This window comes from Psittacula echo, assembly GCF_963264785.1.
Source record: "Psittacula echo genome assembly, chromosome: 6".
In the NCBI taxonomy this organism is placed as follows: Eukaryota; Metazoa; Chordata; class Aves; order Psittaciformes; family Psittacidae; genus Psittacula; species Psittacula echo.
The window spans coordinates 15796926-15812833 of record NC_137743.1 but is presented as its reverse complement, the minus strand read 5'-3'; the positions used below and the strand labels follow the sequence as shown (position 1 = coordinate 15812833).

General features: G+C 40.2%; 1 protein-coding gene across 2 annotated transcripts in view; it reads right to left on the bottom strand.

Annotated features, from left to right (window-relative positions):
- LOC308222697 (ligand-dependent corepressor) overlaps positions 1-15908 on the bottom strand; it is a 56177-nt gene that overhangs the window by 2938 nt on the left and 37331 nt on the right. The window contains exons 1-4 of one of the 2 annotated variants that reach the window (XM_080621033.1): positions 14079-14207; positions 9148-9280; positions 4485-4772; positions 1404-1497 (exon numbers count right to left, since the gene is read on the bottom strand). In XM_080621033.1, coding sequence (XP_080477159.1) covers positions 1404-1497; positions 4485-4722 — 332 coding nt within the window. In that variant the 5' untranslated portion in view covers positions 4723-4772; positions 9148-9280; positions 14079-14207. Of the gene's footprint in view, positions 1-1403; positions 1498-4484; positions 4773-9147; positions 9281-14078; positions 14208-15908 lie in introns of those variants that run through there. The other variant, XM_080621034.1, reaches the window with a different exon arrangement.

Sequence of the window (15908 nt, the reverse complement as noted above, 5' to 3'; positions counted from 1 at the left end):
AGCATGTATCAGCATCTGAATGCACAGCAGTGGTTCTACACCTAAATAAAGGTCATTTTGGCAGGTCCCTAGGACAGAGGTTCATACTTGATTTCACTGACACTAAACAGACTGCAGTCAGCCTCATGTACAAGTAACCACACGTGCCAGCATGCCACATCCTCTCAGGACCCACAGGACTGCTCAGGGCAGTACTAGGTGCTGGCCCTGCACCCCTGCATGTTGGACTTTCGCTCTCACTTGACACACCAACAAGGGAACAAACAACGCAGAGCTGCATTTGCTTCTGCTGCCTTTCTAGGAAAATAGAGCTGGAAATAAGTTGTCCAGCATTGAAAGAGAAGTGCTGGTGGGAAAGGTTATTGCTAAAGAATTGTGAAAAAGTATTAAGATTAACTTTTTAACAAGGATTGAAGTATTTTACTAATAAAACTACTAAATGTCTCAAGTCTGAGAGTAATATTTTTCCAAGAAGAAATTCAAAAGTTAGATCAGTTAGATCAGGGGGGTGTTAGTTTAAAATTTCAAGTTTTTCAAAGGCTAAATCCAGCAGTTAAATAGCAGTTTAAACCATAGACTGTTTCTGTACCTCACTAAAAAAGTGACTTGTTCACAGTAGCTTCAAGATAAAATTCTCCCATCAACACCCAAAATCCCTCTTACTCCCAGTTTCTCCAGTACAATTGACTCAATTCTAACTAAGAGTAAAGGGTTTCTAAATGAATGCAAAAGTGACCAATAGAAATATAAAAGCTAAAAGAAACTTTATATACCATTCTTTCACACCTTGAACTAATTAAGGCACGAGTACTATACCACACATTTTATAATTATTGTTTTAAACTTGTTCAGTGCTACGGTACAATCACAAATCCAAAAAGCCATGTTTAAAGTTTTCTGAGCTACCAGACTCCCTCCCCCCAGCCGCTTTAGGTTGTGATTTATGGTAGGAAGTATTAACAAAAAGCATCCAGTGATTCAAACCTTTTAATTCAATTTGGTTCATCACTCAAATCATTGCTACCCTAATATAAACTTTCCTGTTAGCTGATTTTCCTCTTAGTGGAACAAAATCTAAATTGTATTGCAAAGTCTCCAAGGCTCTTTGCACATTTAGCTGAACTGTCATCTCCATAGACGTCACTTACCACTAAACCCAAGCAGCAGGTAATGGACAGATATTTGGCTAAGTACTAAACTGGCCAAAATAACAGATATTAGCGTTCTTAATTGCAGCAACTTATTTGGCAGGTGGGGTGAAGGTATTTGCCAAAAGGTTCAAGTTGAAAAACACATTACTCCAAAGGGTTAACACCAAAAGTAAGTTAAAATTAACAGGAGGCAAGCACACATTTTTAGTATAAAACAGTTTTAAAAGGTCATAGTAAGTTGCTGTCTCTTACCCATTTCCTGGAGTACTGGAGCACCCTGGAGAATGACTCAGAGAGGTGCTGCCGGCACAAGGACTCTTCTTAGTGGATAAATCAAGCACACCGTCTATAGAGACAAAAGAATTACTTCAGTGTTTGAAGAAGCAGGATCAGCCACGCTGTCCCTTGACACAACAAGTCTTTTGGCCTGAAGTCTTATTTAGCACACAGCATTTTCTATTTCATTTTATTTTTAAACAAACTAAGGCTTTGATTTGTTTGCTATTTGGCTTATGTGTGACTTCAACATGGCCATCAGATGTCACAACATAAACTGACAAAATTAAAAGTGCACCTATTACCAGAGCTAGGGAATAAAAGGTGACCTACAAATGACACTTCAGGATACACTACAGCCTATCACACAACTAACCCTCCTCAGCGGTCTCAAAATGAGGCAATCTCCAAATTCCTGATATATTCCCTCTCCTTAAAGGGCACTTCAAGCCAATATTCGATTTTTTAAAAAAAATTCAAATCTCTGTAGGAAAATTCACTGGGAATTTCATACTGGAAACTCATTTTCAAATAAACACATGCTTAAATGTGAGACTCCCCCTCACCTGGCAGCTATCACCATCCTTTTTCCATATCTCCAATGGGTTCCTACTGGCAAAGCTGCTGCCTTTCCCCTCTCTATTGTGTCATTTTACTCCCTCTCTTCTTCCATATACCAAATTGTTTTTCCTGCTAGACTGCTTCTTCCATTCTCACTAATGGCACATCCTCACACTCACCCATACTCTTCTGCAAGCCCTTACGTAAACTCTGTATTTCTAGGCAACAGAAAAGGGAGGGCTTTTTGCTAGCAAAACCTTGCTCCCACTGCACTGAAATGACTTGAAATTCTGGTCATTTTAAAAGGGTAACTTTGTTATAGAAGCAGCACAGCCATTTGAAATTCCTGGACACTTTGAAACAAGGAATGTATGAGGCAAAGATAAATGTAACCTGTTGGCAAGGTAAACTAGAGACGTTTTTGAGCTCCTCACTTATTCCATCTAATCAAGTAAATACCACCCAGCACAAGAACAATGTAAGATGGCTTTTAAATTGCTTAAAGTTCTCATCTGACATATGGAGAAAAAAAAAAAACCATGATAAACAGTGAACTAGAATTAACTTGTGGAAAGCTGTTCCACCCACTGCATTTGGGAACACACCACAACCCAAACTTAAGCAGGGAATTCAATCTTCCTTTTGAACAACACTTACGCAGCCACAAGAAACACAGACTGGATCAAGTAGCACCTCCTTTTCAAGGGGCTACACTAAACAGCACGGACTGCTGCCAGGGGCACTTGCATCCACACTTCCTTTGTCAGAAGGGTCAAAATAACCTAGAAGTCTCTGAGGGCAAGGAGGGCGTGCCTCGTACTCCACAGAGAAGTTTACAACTAGCTTACCTACTAGAACAGAGATATAACAATAAGCACCATTAGGAGTCTTTTCTGACAGCCTCTTAAATCTCTCATTAACAAGTTTGGCAAAATCTCTTCCCAAGTACATTAAATGTAAATTGTAAAAAAAAAAAAAAAAAAAAAAAAAAAAAAAAATTACATGAGCAAACACATTGCTGTATAAGTTAATATGTGTATGTTCTAACTCTGTAACAAGTGTTATGAAGGGTTGGGGTTGAATCTTTAAGGTCCCTTCCAACCCAAACCATTCTATGATTCTATGAACATTACAAATTATCTTGAGCTTTTTCGTCACATGGTAGCTAAAGAACAGTTCATGTATCCTTCTTCACCTACAATCCTCTAATTACAAAAAAACAACCAGAAATAAAAAGAAACAAAAATGAAACCGATTCTTTGTTTCAGCAAAAAGTTTCACAATAAGAACAGTTTCACATTTATAAGCATATATGCAACAGTTGTGAAATACATTTATAATCAGCTAGAAACAAATAAAATTAGCTAGAAACATATTCCTATCAGCTAAAGGTACAGATCCTCACTTCAAGACAGGCACCATACAACCTTCCACTGACACCATATAACCTTCCACTGCAGTTTGTAACTGAAGTGTGGTGACAACTTTCAGTAAGTGCTGTAGGTGCAGCAAGCGTCCGGACGCCCAAGCTGCATACTGTTGGACACATCAAATTAACCTTTGTACAAAAGGCTTCATAAACATAAGCTCAAAGAATAAAGAAACATCCACCTACAATTCTGTACTAGCTTTTTAAAGGCTCCACCTTTCCCACCGGAGGATGGACAGCCTACTTTGGTTTTGACAGAATTATTTCAGACACTAATACATTTCTAAAGAAGGGTAAAGGGGCTAATTTTAATCCTCTCAGTAGGACACTTACAATAACCTCTAGTCAACAGTTTCAGGGAAAAAAAACAAACCAACATTCACATACTGTAAATCACTCACAGAACTCACTCGTTAAAAAACATTTTTAATGGCAAGCAAGGTTTTCAAATTAAAACAAGCTCTGCAATGCTGTTACAAGTTATTCAATCTGTGCTCTCCAGAACAAGTCTATTTTTAAGGCAGAAGAGAGACATTTCTTCCAAATGCATAAACCTGGGAGTTTTGTACAGTTCATGGGTATCATTTTTACAGCCTTCACAAAGCCATTTCTCACAGACTTTTAAAAAGATACTGTTTTCACACTATGGCCAGAAAGAAAATAAATCAGTCTTTCAATCAGACTGTGTACTGATCTCAGAAAAGAGACAACATTATGGTTTTCATGACCATGTGAACTTACCTTATCAGCAAGCACACAGTCTATTTTGGCAGACTGAAAGAAACAGGTTCCCAGTAGGAACAGCCCACTTGTCTCCAGAGTAGGGAGCACGTCCATTCCCTTTGCCCTTTTTCAGAAAAATCACTCATGTCTATGGGCCTACATTCTTCCAAAAAGTCTCTTCTCTCCGAGCTACATCTAGCTAGTTGTTATTTTATTGTAAAAACATCTACTGCTTTTCCCCTTTACCGCTTATGTAAAAATGCAACTTTTCAATTGCCTGGTTTTGCAACAAGAATGCCATTAACAGATAGCTGTAGGATGCAAGACACTGGTAAGAGTCCTACCTTGTTCACTAGGTTCTGACTGAGACTTTCTGACAGTAAGGTCCAGAGGTGAGTCTTGGTCAGCCATGAGAAGTTTGCTGAGCACAGGGTTCTGAGCAGTTGCAGCCGTGGGAGAGGAGGCGACCAGAGATGCTTTCAGCAGGCTTTGGTTCTTTGTGCTATTGGGCTGGCTGGAGTCCTGAGTAGAGCTAGTTTTTGAGGTATATTCAGCAGCAAACTGTCGGATCATTCGCTGCATGATCTCACGGGCCACTAGGGGAATATTGGGGTCAGAGACCCTAGGACTGTCTGTAAATATTAGAGATGTTTTTTAAGGAAGCACTTTAAGTAAAACAGCTTTTATATTAAATCATTGCTTATTTAAAAAAAAAATAATAATCTAAGGAGAGGGAAAAAAATAAAAGCCACAGATCAAATAGTTTCTGTAGAAAACGTACGTTAGTCTTGAAGAGTACCTGAACAAAACTATTGCTAATTCTGGTATAACCTTCCCAAAATAAGAAATATGCAACCATATATTTTGTTTTCAAACATAGATATATTTGACCAGACCTTTAAGAGGTGTGGAAATGGAAAGGAGAGTTAGACTTATGAAGGTAAGTACCAAGTAATGAAGCTCATTCAACAAAAAAATTGAACAGGTTATTCACAGGAAGAATTGAGTAACTTACCTGCAGCTACAGAAGGGGAGAAAGAATAAAGTTGCAGCAGTCCCCTAACAAGTCTACTAAGAAATCAAGCCCTATAGTTCTGATTCTTTAAAATAACTCACATCAAGATCAACTGTTCAAGTGTTTCCATCCCACTCTATCTATTCCTTTTGACATTTCAGTCATTATAATCAATGCAACATCAGCGATTACTCAAAGAGCTTTCACATACACAAAAATCCCAGGATGTGCAAAATGAAAAATAACTCTGTTTCTAGGAGAGCTGCTAAATCTACAATAAATATGAAATGGAACAGGTAGACATTCCAATTTATTTGTATGAAATAGTGTATAAATACAAAAGTATTTGGGGATGTGGGGAAAAAAAACAACCCCCGAATATTCACCACCACCATAACAAAAACAAAAACCACAACCACACAACTCCAGCAGTGGCTCAAAAGGTTTGATTTTCTGTTTCTGAAGAAAATTCAGGGAAAACTGCAGCAGAAGCCCAAGCAAATCCCTAAAAGCAGCTCTCAAAATGGAACAACAGAGAAGTGTTTACTTCCTTTTTAAAAAAAACTGTTCACGTTCAAAGGTAATTTATTGAGATTGAACTATTAGAAGCACAAACAAAATCTTCTGTGGGATATTTAGTGTTAGATTTTACTTTTGCCACCATTTCTGACAAAATTGCACCATCCCAACAATCCAGCTTTAGTGTATCTGTAAAGGATGACTGATATGAAGTTTGAACATGGAGCTGTCCACAAACCAGAGAGAAGCAGTAAGCAGCAGCCTCTGTGTTTCTGGATGAAAAACCATGCTGAGCTTTAAATACTCATCAAGCCCAAATTCCTTCCTGCTAAGCACAGCTTTCTAAAACTAAGACCTTTTACAGTCACCATGTATATTCTTATAAGGGTAGAACAGCTGTAAACTTTCAAGATGTTCATGTAAATTCATAATCATTTTCTTGTAAAATCTACAGGGTGTTTTATTGTTGCTAAGGATGAGACACTAGAGTTTTAAGCAGCTACCAAGAGATGAGCAAAACTTGAATTTAGGTACAATCATATTCTCATTTTCTTACTAAGCAGCCCACAGGGACCCTGGAGAAGCATGAAGGCTTTTTTTTGCTATGGTGACATTTCTTCCATTTTCTAGCCTCTCTACTATAAAATGCTGACGGACATATGAAAGGCTCTAAAAAAGCCCACAAGGGCACAAACGGGTGGCATGATCACACTGATACCAGCTATTCAACATGTGCTTGTAGTATATACAAGTGGGGCTGGCAGGAACACAGAGCTCTGAGGCACCTATGTTTTCTGAAGAAGAATCATGCCTTCACTGTGCACCCATGTCCACATATACAATTCAGTAATGCTTACAGCTAAGCATATTTCCAAATTCAGGGAGAAAATACTGCATATGCCTACAGCCATGCATCTTGATAATCTGCAGCTTCAAAGAGTAAGCACAAGATCACGACTGAGAGCTTTCCAGTGCTGCTCAAGATAAACTCACTAATTCAGGACACAGGACTCAATTTTTAAGCAGAAGAGCAGTTACCTAGCACATTAAAGGCTCCTTGCTTAATATAAAGCCTGAACACTAAGGATTAAAGCTGTTCAAAAGCAAGTGCAAAACATTTGCTGGTGCTTCTTCAGCATCACTTGAAATCAGCAGATGTTTATTTTGACTGCATGTGTCTCTTTATTTTGCTGTTTGCTTTTTATTTTAATAAACTAAAATTAACTAAACCATAGAAACTCTCAGGGAAGAACAATACAGCAAATATTTATCAGCTATAAATAATTTAAAGCAGTACCTCTGAGCTATAAAAATCCTAATAGCCTGTGTATTTTATCTACACTGAAATCTTCATTAAACCATCAAAAGAAGGTCCTATCCTGCCACAAGGTAAAGGTAACAGACAACTAGGTATGTACAGACAACTGGGAAGTATGAATATTTGAAAGATGCATCACAGAGTGGGCACAAAGCAGAGAGGAAGTATGTAAGATTAATGGACCTGCTCAGAAAGTTTGCTGATCTTGCTAATTGCCTATGTATTTAAGTACAAGAGTGCATGTCCTTGATGTGCAACAGGCATCTGTTCACAGAACATCTGCATCTTCTCTGATCTGCCTGGGCTACAAAATACCAGTCTCAAATGTTACTGGCAGTGAGGATGGAAAGAATAAACAAAAAAGGAAAGAACTAATGACTGGCATGATGCCAGGAGAGCCCAGCATCCCTGAGCAATACAGGAGTGTCAGAGTTCTGCCATTCTTTGTGTCCTCTTCGGTATGACAGTGCCTGGGGATCTTATGGCATTGGCATGAGTTAGAATAACCTTTCAGGCAATCTAAATACAGCTAAGCTTCACAATGATGCATATTAAGGATTCAGAAATGACTTCCTGCCAGGCTGCTTCCCCTCCCTTATTACTCTTGCACCAAGCACAGACTTGCCAGAGGAAGGAAAGCAAGAGTATATTAAAAAAATCATAAAGATTCTTAGACATCTGAAGCCATTTCATTATGTTCATTGTGTGCATCTGACCAAGGACAGAGCATTAAGCCCTCATTAGCACACTGCAGTATCCGCCAATGGTCTTCCAACATTCAGGAAAGTATGCATTTCTAACAAGACACACACGCAGGTCATAGAGAAAAATTTAAGCTCAGTGTTATAGGGATCACATCTTTAATAAACCATTTGGAGGTGATGGAAGTGCATTATTTTTTCTCATGAGAAAAGTAAAATGAAAAAAGTGTATTTTCCTCTAGATTTTCGTTTACTCAAATCCCTTCTGGATTTAAAAAGAGAGATGGGATAAATTTAAAAGTAAAAGGAAACATTAACCTTAGAAGAAAGAAGAAACAAAAGAGCCAAACAACAAAACCCACATTCTGAGAAGGAAGACTTGCAATAAAAGCATTATCTGAATTATCAGTAGTAATGCAATAATTATCCTTCCTACCATCCTACATGCTTCTATACTTTATGTAATACATCATAATGTATAGATTGTATTTCTTCATTTGAGTCCTAAAAGAAAGGCTAAGATTATCTACTTAAAACACCTTTAAATATTTTGGTCCCTGGGAGGAAGGGCTGAGGACTGGCTACAGCAATTTCCAATTTGTTAAACTGAAGCCTTGCATTGTCCCCCAGAAGACAGGTTGGAATTACTGATTTGGCAGATTTTCTCACACATGGGTTAGACTGATAAGTACAACGTACTTTCATTCAGGATGCATTTGGAAGCAATCTCTGGATTCCCATTTCTCAGATTGGTAGAAAACACTGAAATGAGTTTTGTGCCTTCCTAAGAGCACAGTTTAACTGACATAACTCTCCAGAGGAGATTTACAGGATTGTCTAGCATTGAGCTACTGCTACTGTTCTCAGAAAATTCTACAGCATTGATTTTCCAATTCTTTTGCTGATCACATTTTGAATTCTCCACATATCCACCTTAGCACTATTCCAACATTATTTTGTACTGTTGATTTCTGGGGGTGGGTAATCACTACAGACCATAGTAGTGCTGCTGAGCTTTAAGAAAAACTGCATTAGTACACATCCCATTAAAGTAAGATTTCAAAAAGCAATTCTTTGTTTAAAATTGCCCACCTACTACCACCATCACTCGCCCCTTCTTCCAAACAGCCCACGCACCCAAACATTGGTTTCAGGGGAGCAGTTATACTAGGTAAGAACTGAGTCATTCCTCTGAAAGTACAAAACACCAGTGCTCTCAGGATGAGATTTGGTTTAGGGCTAAGTATGTTATACACTTTTCCTCTCTCCCAAGCCCAAACTGTTGTATTGCTACATTATTTGAGAGTCAATGGTTACTCTTGATAAATATATGTTAAGACAACAAGTGAAAAATACTGAACATACAATGACAGCTTGAACGTCAGATCTTTGATACCTGCATTGCATGCAAAGAGACCAGCAAGAGATACCATTTCCCCCCCAGTAAAACCAACCTTTTCTGTAAAAGACTGCATTGAGGAACTCTTCCGCTTGCCTTTCAAAACGAATGATTTTTGCTTGCTCTTGTCTAAGCAGAGCTTCTTGTCCAGCTTCCGAGGCTGGCTCATCCAGACTGACTAAGTGTTCCTGCAAAGATATTTAATATTTGTAAGATCTTCCTGATTCCAAAATTAATAAAGTTCCTTAGGCATTAAAAAAAAAATTACTTAAATTCAAAACTTTGTTATGTACTACACAGAGTTGAATCTACTGAAATCACAACTTAATTTTTGACTGCTCCAGAACATTGTACTTTGTCCTGTTTTCTTGTTGTAAATGCAGCAGAAGCCTGTAAGATTTGATAACATGGGAAATAAGAGGCTACTATAAAGAACATGTAGATATTTTACAACACTTGGCTGTGAATCTCTTATCTAGCACTTGTTCTTTAGCTACTACTTTTAGTTCCAAAAAATAACCATTGAAAGCAAAACACCGAAAATTCTGCTCAATCTACGCAGTATTCATGTGAACTGAGAGATAAATAAACAACCAAACTTTAGCAACAAACAGATACTTTGTGAAAAGGCTCAGCAGTAGCTGCTTTTAAGTAAAATAAACTTAAGTTAAATGCTCACACCACCTGCAGTGAATTAAAATTCATTCTCTTTCTTACAACTGGAAGCAACTGAGTTATCTCAATATTTCAAAACAAGTGTTTTAATGAGGATAATTAAACTGTGTGAGATGCTAGCATAAATTACTCACTTTAAATGGAACTCAAGAAACTAGAAGCCAATGGTTATAAAAAAATCTAAATCAGATCCCTTCCGCCCCCCCACCCCACCCCAACACACTCCCCTTTTCTCATTTCTCTGTTTAATGCCTTGCTCCTGCTTAGGAGGACACTCTCTTTCCGGGCCTTCTTCCTCTACTTTCATTTTAAGCTATAAAGTTACCTGTATTTACCTACTGCAGGAATGCATACATAACCACTCTTTGGGTTTAGGGAGTGTTTTGTTTTGTTAACCTTTACAAAGTATCAGTTCCCATGATATAACTAGAGTACATCTGGATTTTAGCCTCTAAAAGTTGATTTCAGGTTCATATCCTTATAGGATTAGCAGGGAAGGAAAGAACTGGCAATTCATTTATAATTCACAATAAATTCAAAGAAGTCACTCTTCAGTTTGTGCTGTCTCAACTTTAAGAGGTTTAATGAAGCAAAGTCACATAACCAGCCCATAGTAAATTAACAAACACTGCAGTCACATGAACTACGTGCAAAGGGTAATAATACGAAATGCTGTGGACTCTGACCTTAACAACACGGGCTCTCGCCTTCAATTTGTAATTCAACAACTTCCAAAAGTTCTCTATCACAAGTAAAGGGAGATACTCCCTCAGACAGGGTATAGAGACAAAGTAGTGTTTTTAATAAAAAGATAAGGAACATGAAATGACGGAGAAGGCAGGTGAGTAAAACACCACACTTTGCTGTGAAGGGAAGAGTCTGCACAAGTAAATACCTCACAAAGTGAATGTCTTTTTCTATACCAGAGGGATTCCAGGCTTGCTCCCGTGGTTCCCTGGCATTTTATGAACACACTGAAAAGGCAGTTGTACTTTTCGGATACTTAAAAAGAAGTGTGAAGTATCTGCACAGGATTTCACAAAAATATTTGTGGAGGGTAAGCCCAATAGTTTTGTAAGACTTACGCCTCAGTTGAGAACTCACAGAGCACACTTGCATCCTCTTTTTGAAACTGTGTTTCTGTATCTGACAAATCTTACTGCAGGATCTGTCCCAGTTATTGACAGCCATTCTGAGTCAAGCTCCATTAGCTTTCAGGCATTATCAGGATAATTGTAAGCTTGGCTTATCAGGTTGTACAGATGTTTGTGCAAATTAGCTAATAACAGAAATAATCTAGGCATACAGAAGTGTTGGAACGATCACAGGAATATCTAAGCATTTACACAAGTTTAACTGCAAAAGGCATCTCTGCAAACTGATGCACGGAGATTTGGCTAGATAAGCTCTATTAGAGCTAATTGGCATCCTCTAGCTAAAGTCCCACAAGCCACTGCAAAAAACTCCTTTAATTCAAAGGACAATGAGAGAATTCAGAATTGAAGGAGACATTACCCTTCAATCTGAGCTGATACTCAGCCCTTTGACAGACTTTAGCTCTGAAAGAAGCCTAAAATAAAAATAACCCTTGGCAAACCCAATGCATTTCAAACCTTCCGAGTACTTTCTGCAACTAAGACAATACACAGTAAGTACTACCCTAGCAACTTGGTGGAAACAGAGTTGAATGGCAGCATGCCTCACCAGAAGCAAGTGTACTTTACATTACTCATCTAAAGGCAACACATAAAGAGTACAATTTAATCTACCTAGGCTAACACTGCACATTTTCTAGAGAAGGAATGAAGAAAAAGAGAATCAGCCAGGAAAAAAAACTGTAAGTAGCTTATATTGGTGAATGGCTGAATGAAGGATCATTTGATCTGCATCTTTTGATCTTTTTGATCTTGATCTGCATTTAGGGCTGCCTTGGTTGCAGCGACCACGAGATGGTGGAATTCAGGATCTTGTGTGGTAGGGCCAGTACAATAGCAAGTAGAATTGCAACCCTGGACTTTAGCAGGGCAAACTGTGGCCTTTTCAAGCAATTGCTAGGGGAAATCCCATGGGCAAGGCTGCTTGAAGGTAAAGGGGCCCAAGATAGTTGGTTGGCATTCAAGGATTGCTTATTCCGAGCTCAAGATCAGAGCATCCCGACACGTAGGAAGTCAAGGAAGAGGGCCAGGAGACCTGCGTGGCTAAATAGGGAACTGCTGGGTATGCTCAGGTGGAAGAGGAGAGTTTACAGGTCATGGAAGGAGGGGCTGGCCACTTGGGAGGAATATAAGGCTGCTGCTAGAGGATGTAGGAAGGCAGCTAGGATGGCTAAGGCCTCCTTAGAATTAAATCTGGCGAGAGGGGTCAAGGACAGCAGAAAGAGCTTTTTCAAATACATGGCAGATAAAACTAACACCAGAGGCAAGGTAGGCCCACTGATGAACGGGACGGGTGCCCTGGTGACAGAAGATACTGAGATGGCAGAGTTACTGAATGCCTTCTTTGTCTCAGTCTACTCTGCCGGAGGCAGTCCTGAAGATCCCTGTACTCCTGAGACCTCAGACGAAGTCAGGTTAACGGAGCAGTTTGCCTTAGTCGATGAGGAATGGGTTAGAGACCAGTTGAGCAATGCTGAGGGAACTGGCGGAAGTCATTGCTAGACCACTCTCCATCATCTTTACCAAGTCTTGGGAAACGGGAGAGGTGCCTGGGGACTGGAGGGAAGCAAATGTAACTCCAGTCTTCAAAAAGGGCAAGAAGGAGGACCCGGGTAACTATAGACCGGTCAGCCTCACCTCCATCCCTGGGAAAGTGATGGAACACCTTATCCTTGATGCCATCTTAAGGCATATCAAGGATAAGAGGGTTATGAGGGGCAGTCAACATGGCTTTACCAAGGGGAAGTCATGCTTGACCAACCTCATAGCCTTTTATGAGGAAATAACACGGTGGATGGATGATGGCAGAGCGGTGGATGTGGTCTACCTTGACTTCAGCAAAGCATTTGACACAGTCTCCCACAGCATCCTCATAGCTAAATTGAGGAAGTGTGGCCTGGATGATCAGGTAGTGAAGTGGCCTGCGAACAGGCTGAAGGAGAGAAGCCAGAGAGTTGTAGTCTATGGGGGAGTCTAGTTGGAGGCCTGTATCTAGTGGAGTGCCTCAAGGGTCAGTACTGGGACCAGTATTATTTAATATATTCATCAATGATTTAGATGAGGGAATTGAGTGTACTGTCAGCAAGTTTGCTGATGACACTAAGCTGGGAGGAGTGGCTCACACGCCAGAAGGCTGTGCTGCCATCCAGCGGGACCTGGACAGGCTGGAGAGTTGGGCAGGGAGAAACTTGATGAAATATAACAAGGGAAAGTGTAGAGTCCTGCATCTGGGCAGGAACAACCCCAGGTTCCAGTATAGGTTGGGGAACGACCTGTTAGAGAGTAGTGTAGGGGAGAGGGACCTGGGGGTCCTAGTGGACGGCAGGATGACCATGAGCCAACACTGTGCCCTTGTGGCCAGGAAGGCCAATGGCATCCTGGGGTGTATTAGAAGGGGGGTGGTCAGTAGGTTGAGAGAGGTCCTCCTTCCCCTCTACTCTGCCCTGGTGAGACCACATCTGGAATATTGTGTCCAGTTCTGGGCCCCTCAGTTCAAGAAGGACAAGGACCTGCTGGAGAGAGTCCAGCGCAGGGCGACAAAGATGATTAAGGGAGTGGAGCATCTCCCTTATGAGGAAAGGCTGAGGGAGCTGGGTCTCTACAGTTTGAAGAAGAGGAGACTGCGGGGGGACCTTATTAGTGTATATAAATATATAAAGGGGGAGTGTCACGAGGATGGAGCCAGGCTCTTCTCAGTGGCAAACAATGATAAGACAAGGGGTAATGGGTATAAACTGGAACACAAGAGGTTCCACTTAAACTTGAGAAGAAACTTCTTCTCAGTGAGGGTGACGGAACACTGGAACAGGCTGCCCAGGGGGGTTGTGGAGTCTCCTTCTCTGGAGACATTCAAAACCCGCCTGGACACATTCCTGTGTAACCTCATCTAGGTGTTCCTGCTCCGGCAGGGGGATTGGACTAGATGATCTTTTGAGGTCTCTTCCAATCTCTAGCATACTGTGATACTGTGATCTGGAAGAAGAGGAGAATAACCGAGGCAATGGCAGCACTTAGCTCTTATGCCTCAAACTAAGGAGCATGCTGTTCTTTACATGTATGGGCTTTATTAATGTCCATGCTAAGACATCAAAATGCAAAGAAATACAGTTCTATAGCAATCATTTAACCTTGTGCATAGAAAAAAAATAATCTTCACCTATTTTCTGGTATCTGCAGCACAGCACCCACTACATGAGAAAATACGGGAAAGATTTCTGTTTATTGCAGTTTTTAATAATTTTTCTTATCAATTGTGTCACAACTATGCCAGAAATCACAGCTAGCTCACTCCTCAAAGGAAGCTTCAAGTTTCCATGCTAAATATTTGATTGTGACTGCTGTTCAAAGTCAAGCTTCCAAAAGTGTGGCTTTTGTTTGTTCTGGATCTGTGTGGTTGGTTGGCTGGTCTCGGGTTGGGTTTTGGGGTTTTGTTTTGGTTTTGTTTGTTGGGGGGTTTTGGTGATTTTGGGGCATTTTGATTTTTTGTGGGTGTTGTTTCTGTTTGTTTGGTGGAGTTTTTTTTAAAAAAAAACATTTTCCACCATTTCTTCCCGATAACCATTACACAGATCCATTATCTTGAGGCTTATCCTCTCACTCCACAGTCCTGGATCACACTGAAGTTTTCAGTACCAACATGCAGGAAGCAGAAACAAGAAAAACAAATGAATATTTAGATAGCATTGTCATTAGTTGCAAACACCCTGCAAAAAAACCCCAACCTGTTACTGTTAACCCCACAGTTACTGTTACATAATATTTATAGCACAGGATTCAACTCTGCTCTCTTTGCCCAACTCTTCAGAAGGGAATCATGCCCCAGAGCATCCCTGGAAACCCATCAGTGAACATACAGTATCACCGTACTGAAGAACACAGCTTCAGGAAAAGATATTTGGAGTGGATTGCACATGCTCCCAAAGGTCTGAAGACTTTCGCACATTAAGATATACAGCGTAACGATATAATTAAGTCAGAGAGCCTTAGAAATACAGAGCTCAGGGTTTCAAAATGCAAGGTCAATGCATGACCTTGACAGACCACCTAATCCTGGACAGCCTGGCTTTGTCAGCACTAGTGCTGGATCCTCAAAGAGACCCTCCTTGTAGGAAATGTTGAGACAGCAATTCTAAATGCTAAACTGCTGGAATGAAGAGAAAGGTATGATGCAGACTGGTTTTATACAGATATGGCAATAGTAGCTTCATGTTTAAGCCACAAGCTGCACGCAGATGGAGCAGGAATCACTCATAAGATAGAATGCTTTGAAGTAATTCTTATCCATCTTTATGGAGGAAACAGAGTGGTGGCTTCCAGCAGACCACCCGTGGCTGAATGGCCAACCCATGGCCCACAGGGATACGATATAGACCATCATGACAAGGCAAGATCAGGAACAGCAAGTAAGAAAGGAATGTTTCAGCATCTCTAGGTTGTCTCCTCCAACACTTCATTTTTCTTAAGACTGCACAGTCTTTTTATCTCTTAGCCAGTGCAAAGGAGAATAACCTACTATTTTCTGCAGAAAAGCCTTAATGGCACAAGAGACTGCCTTCTTTCCTTCTATCTTCAAGACCAAGTCATTCTTGTTGCTTTCATTTCAATAATCATAGAACCATAGAATAGTTAGGGTTGGAAAGGACCTTAAGAACATCTAGTCCCAACCCCCTGCCATGGGCAGGGACACCAATATTCAATAATATTCAGTTTGTTTACATCTCTCTCAAAATGCTACACCCAGTTGAGGTTTCATCAGCACTTAGGCTTTTCTCCCAGGTATGAAGACAAATGCCTGTCTTGCTATGGCCCCAGAAACAGTTTAGTACTTTTACAACACTATCACTTTTCAAGTATCTGCAACGTGTGACTTGACAAAATAAGTCAGTCTGTCCTGTTTTTCAAATTTATTGAGAACATTCCCAGTTCTGAGCATGTCCTTTAAAGCATCTACAACAGTTCCTATCTTGGAATCAACTAAAAGTTCAGA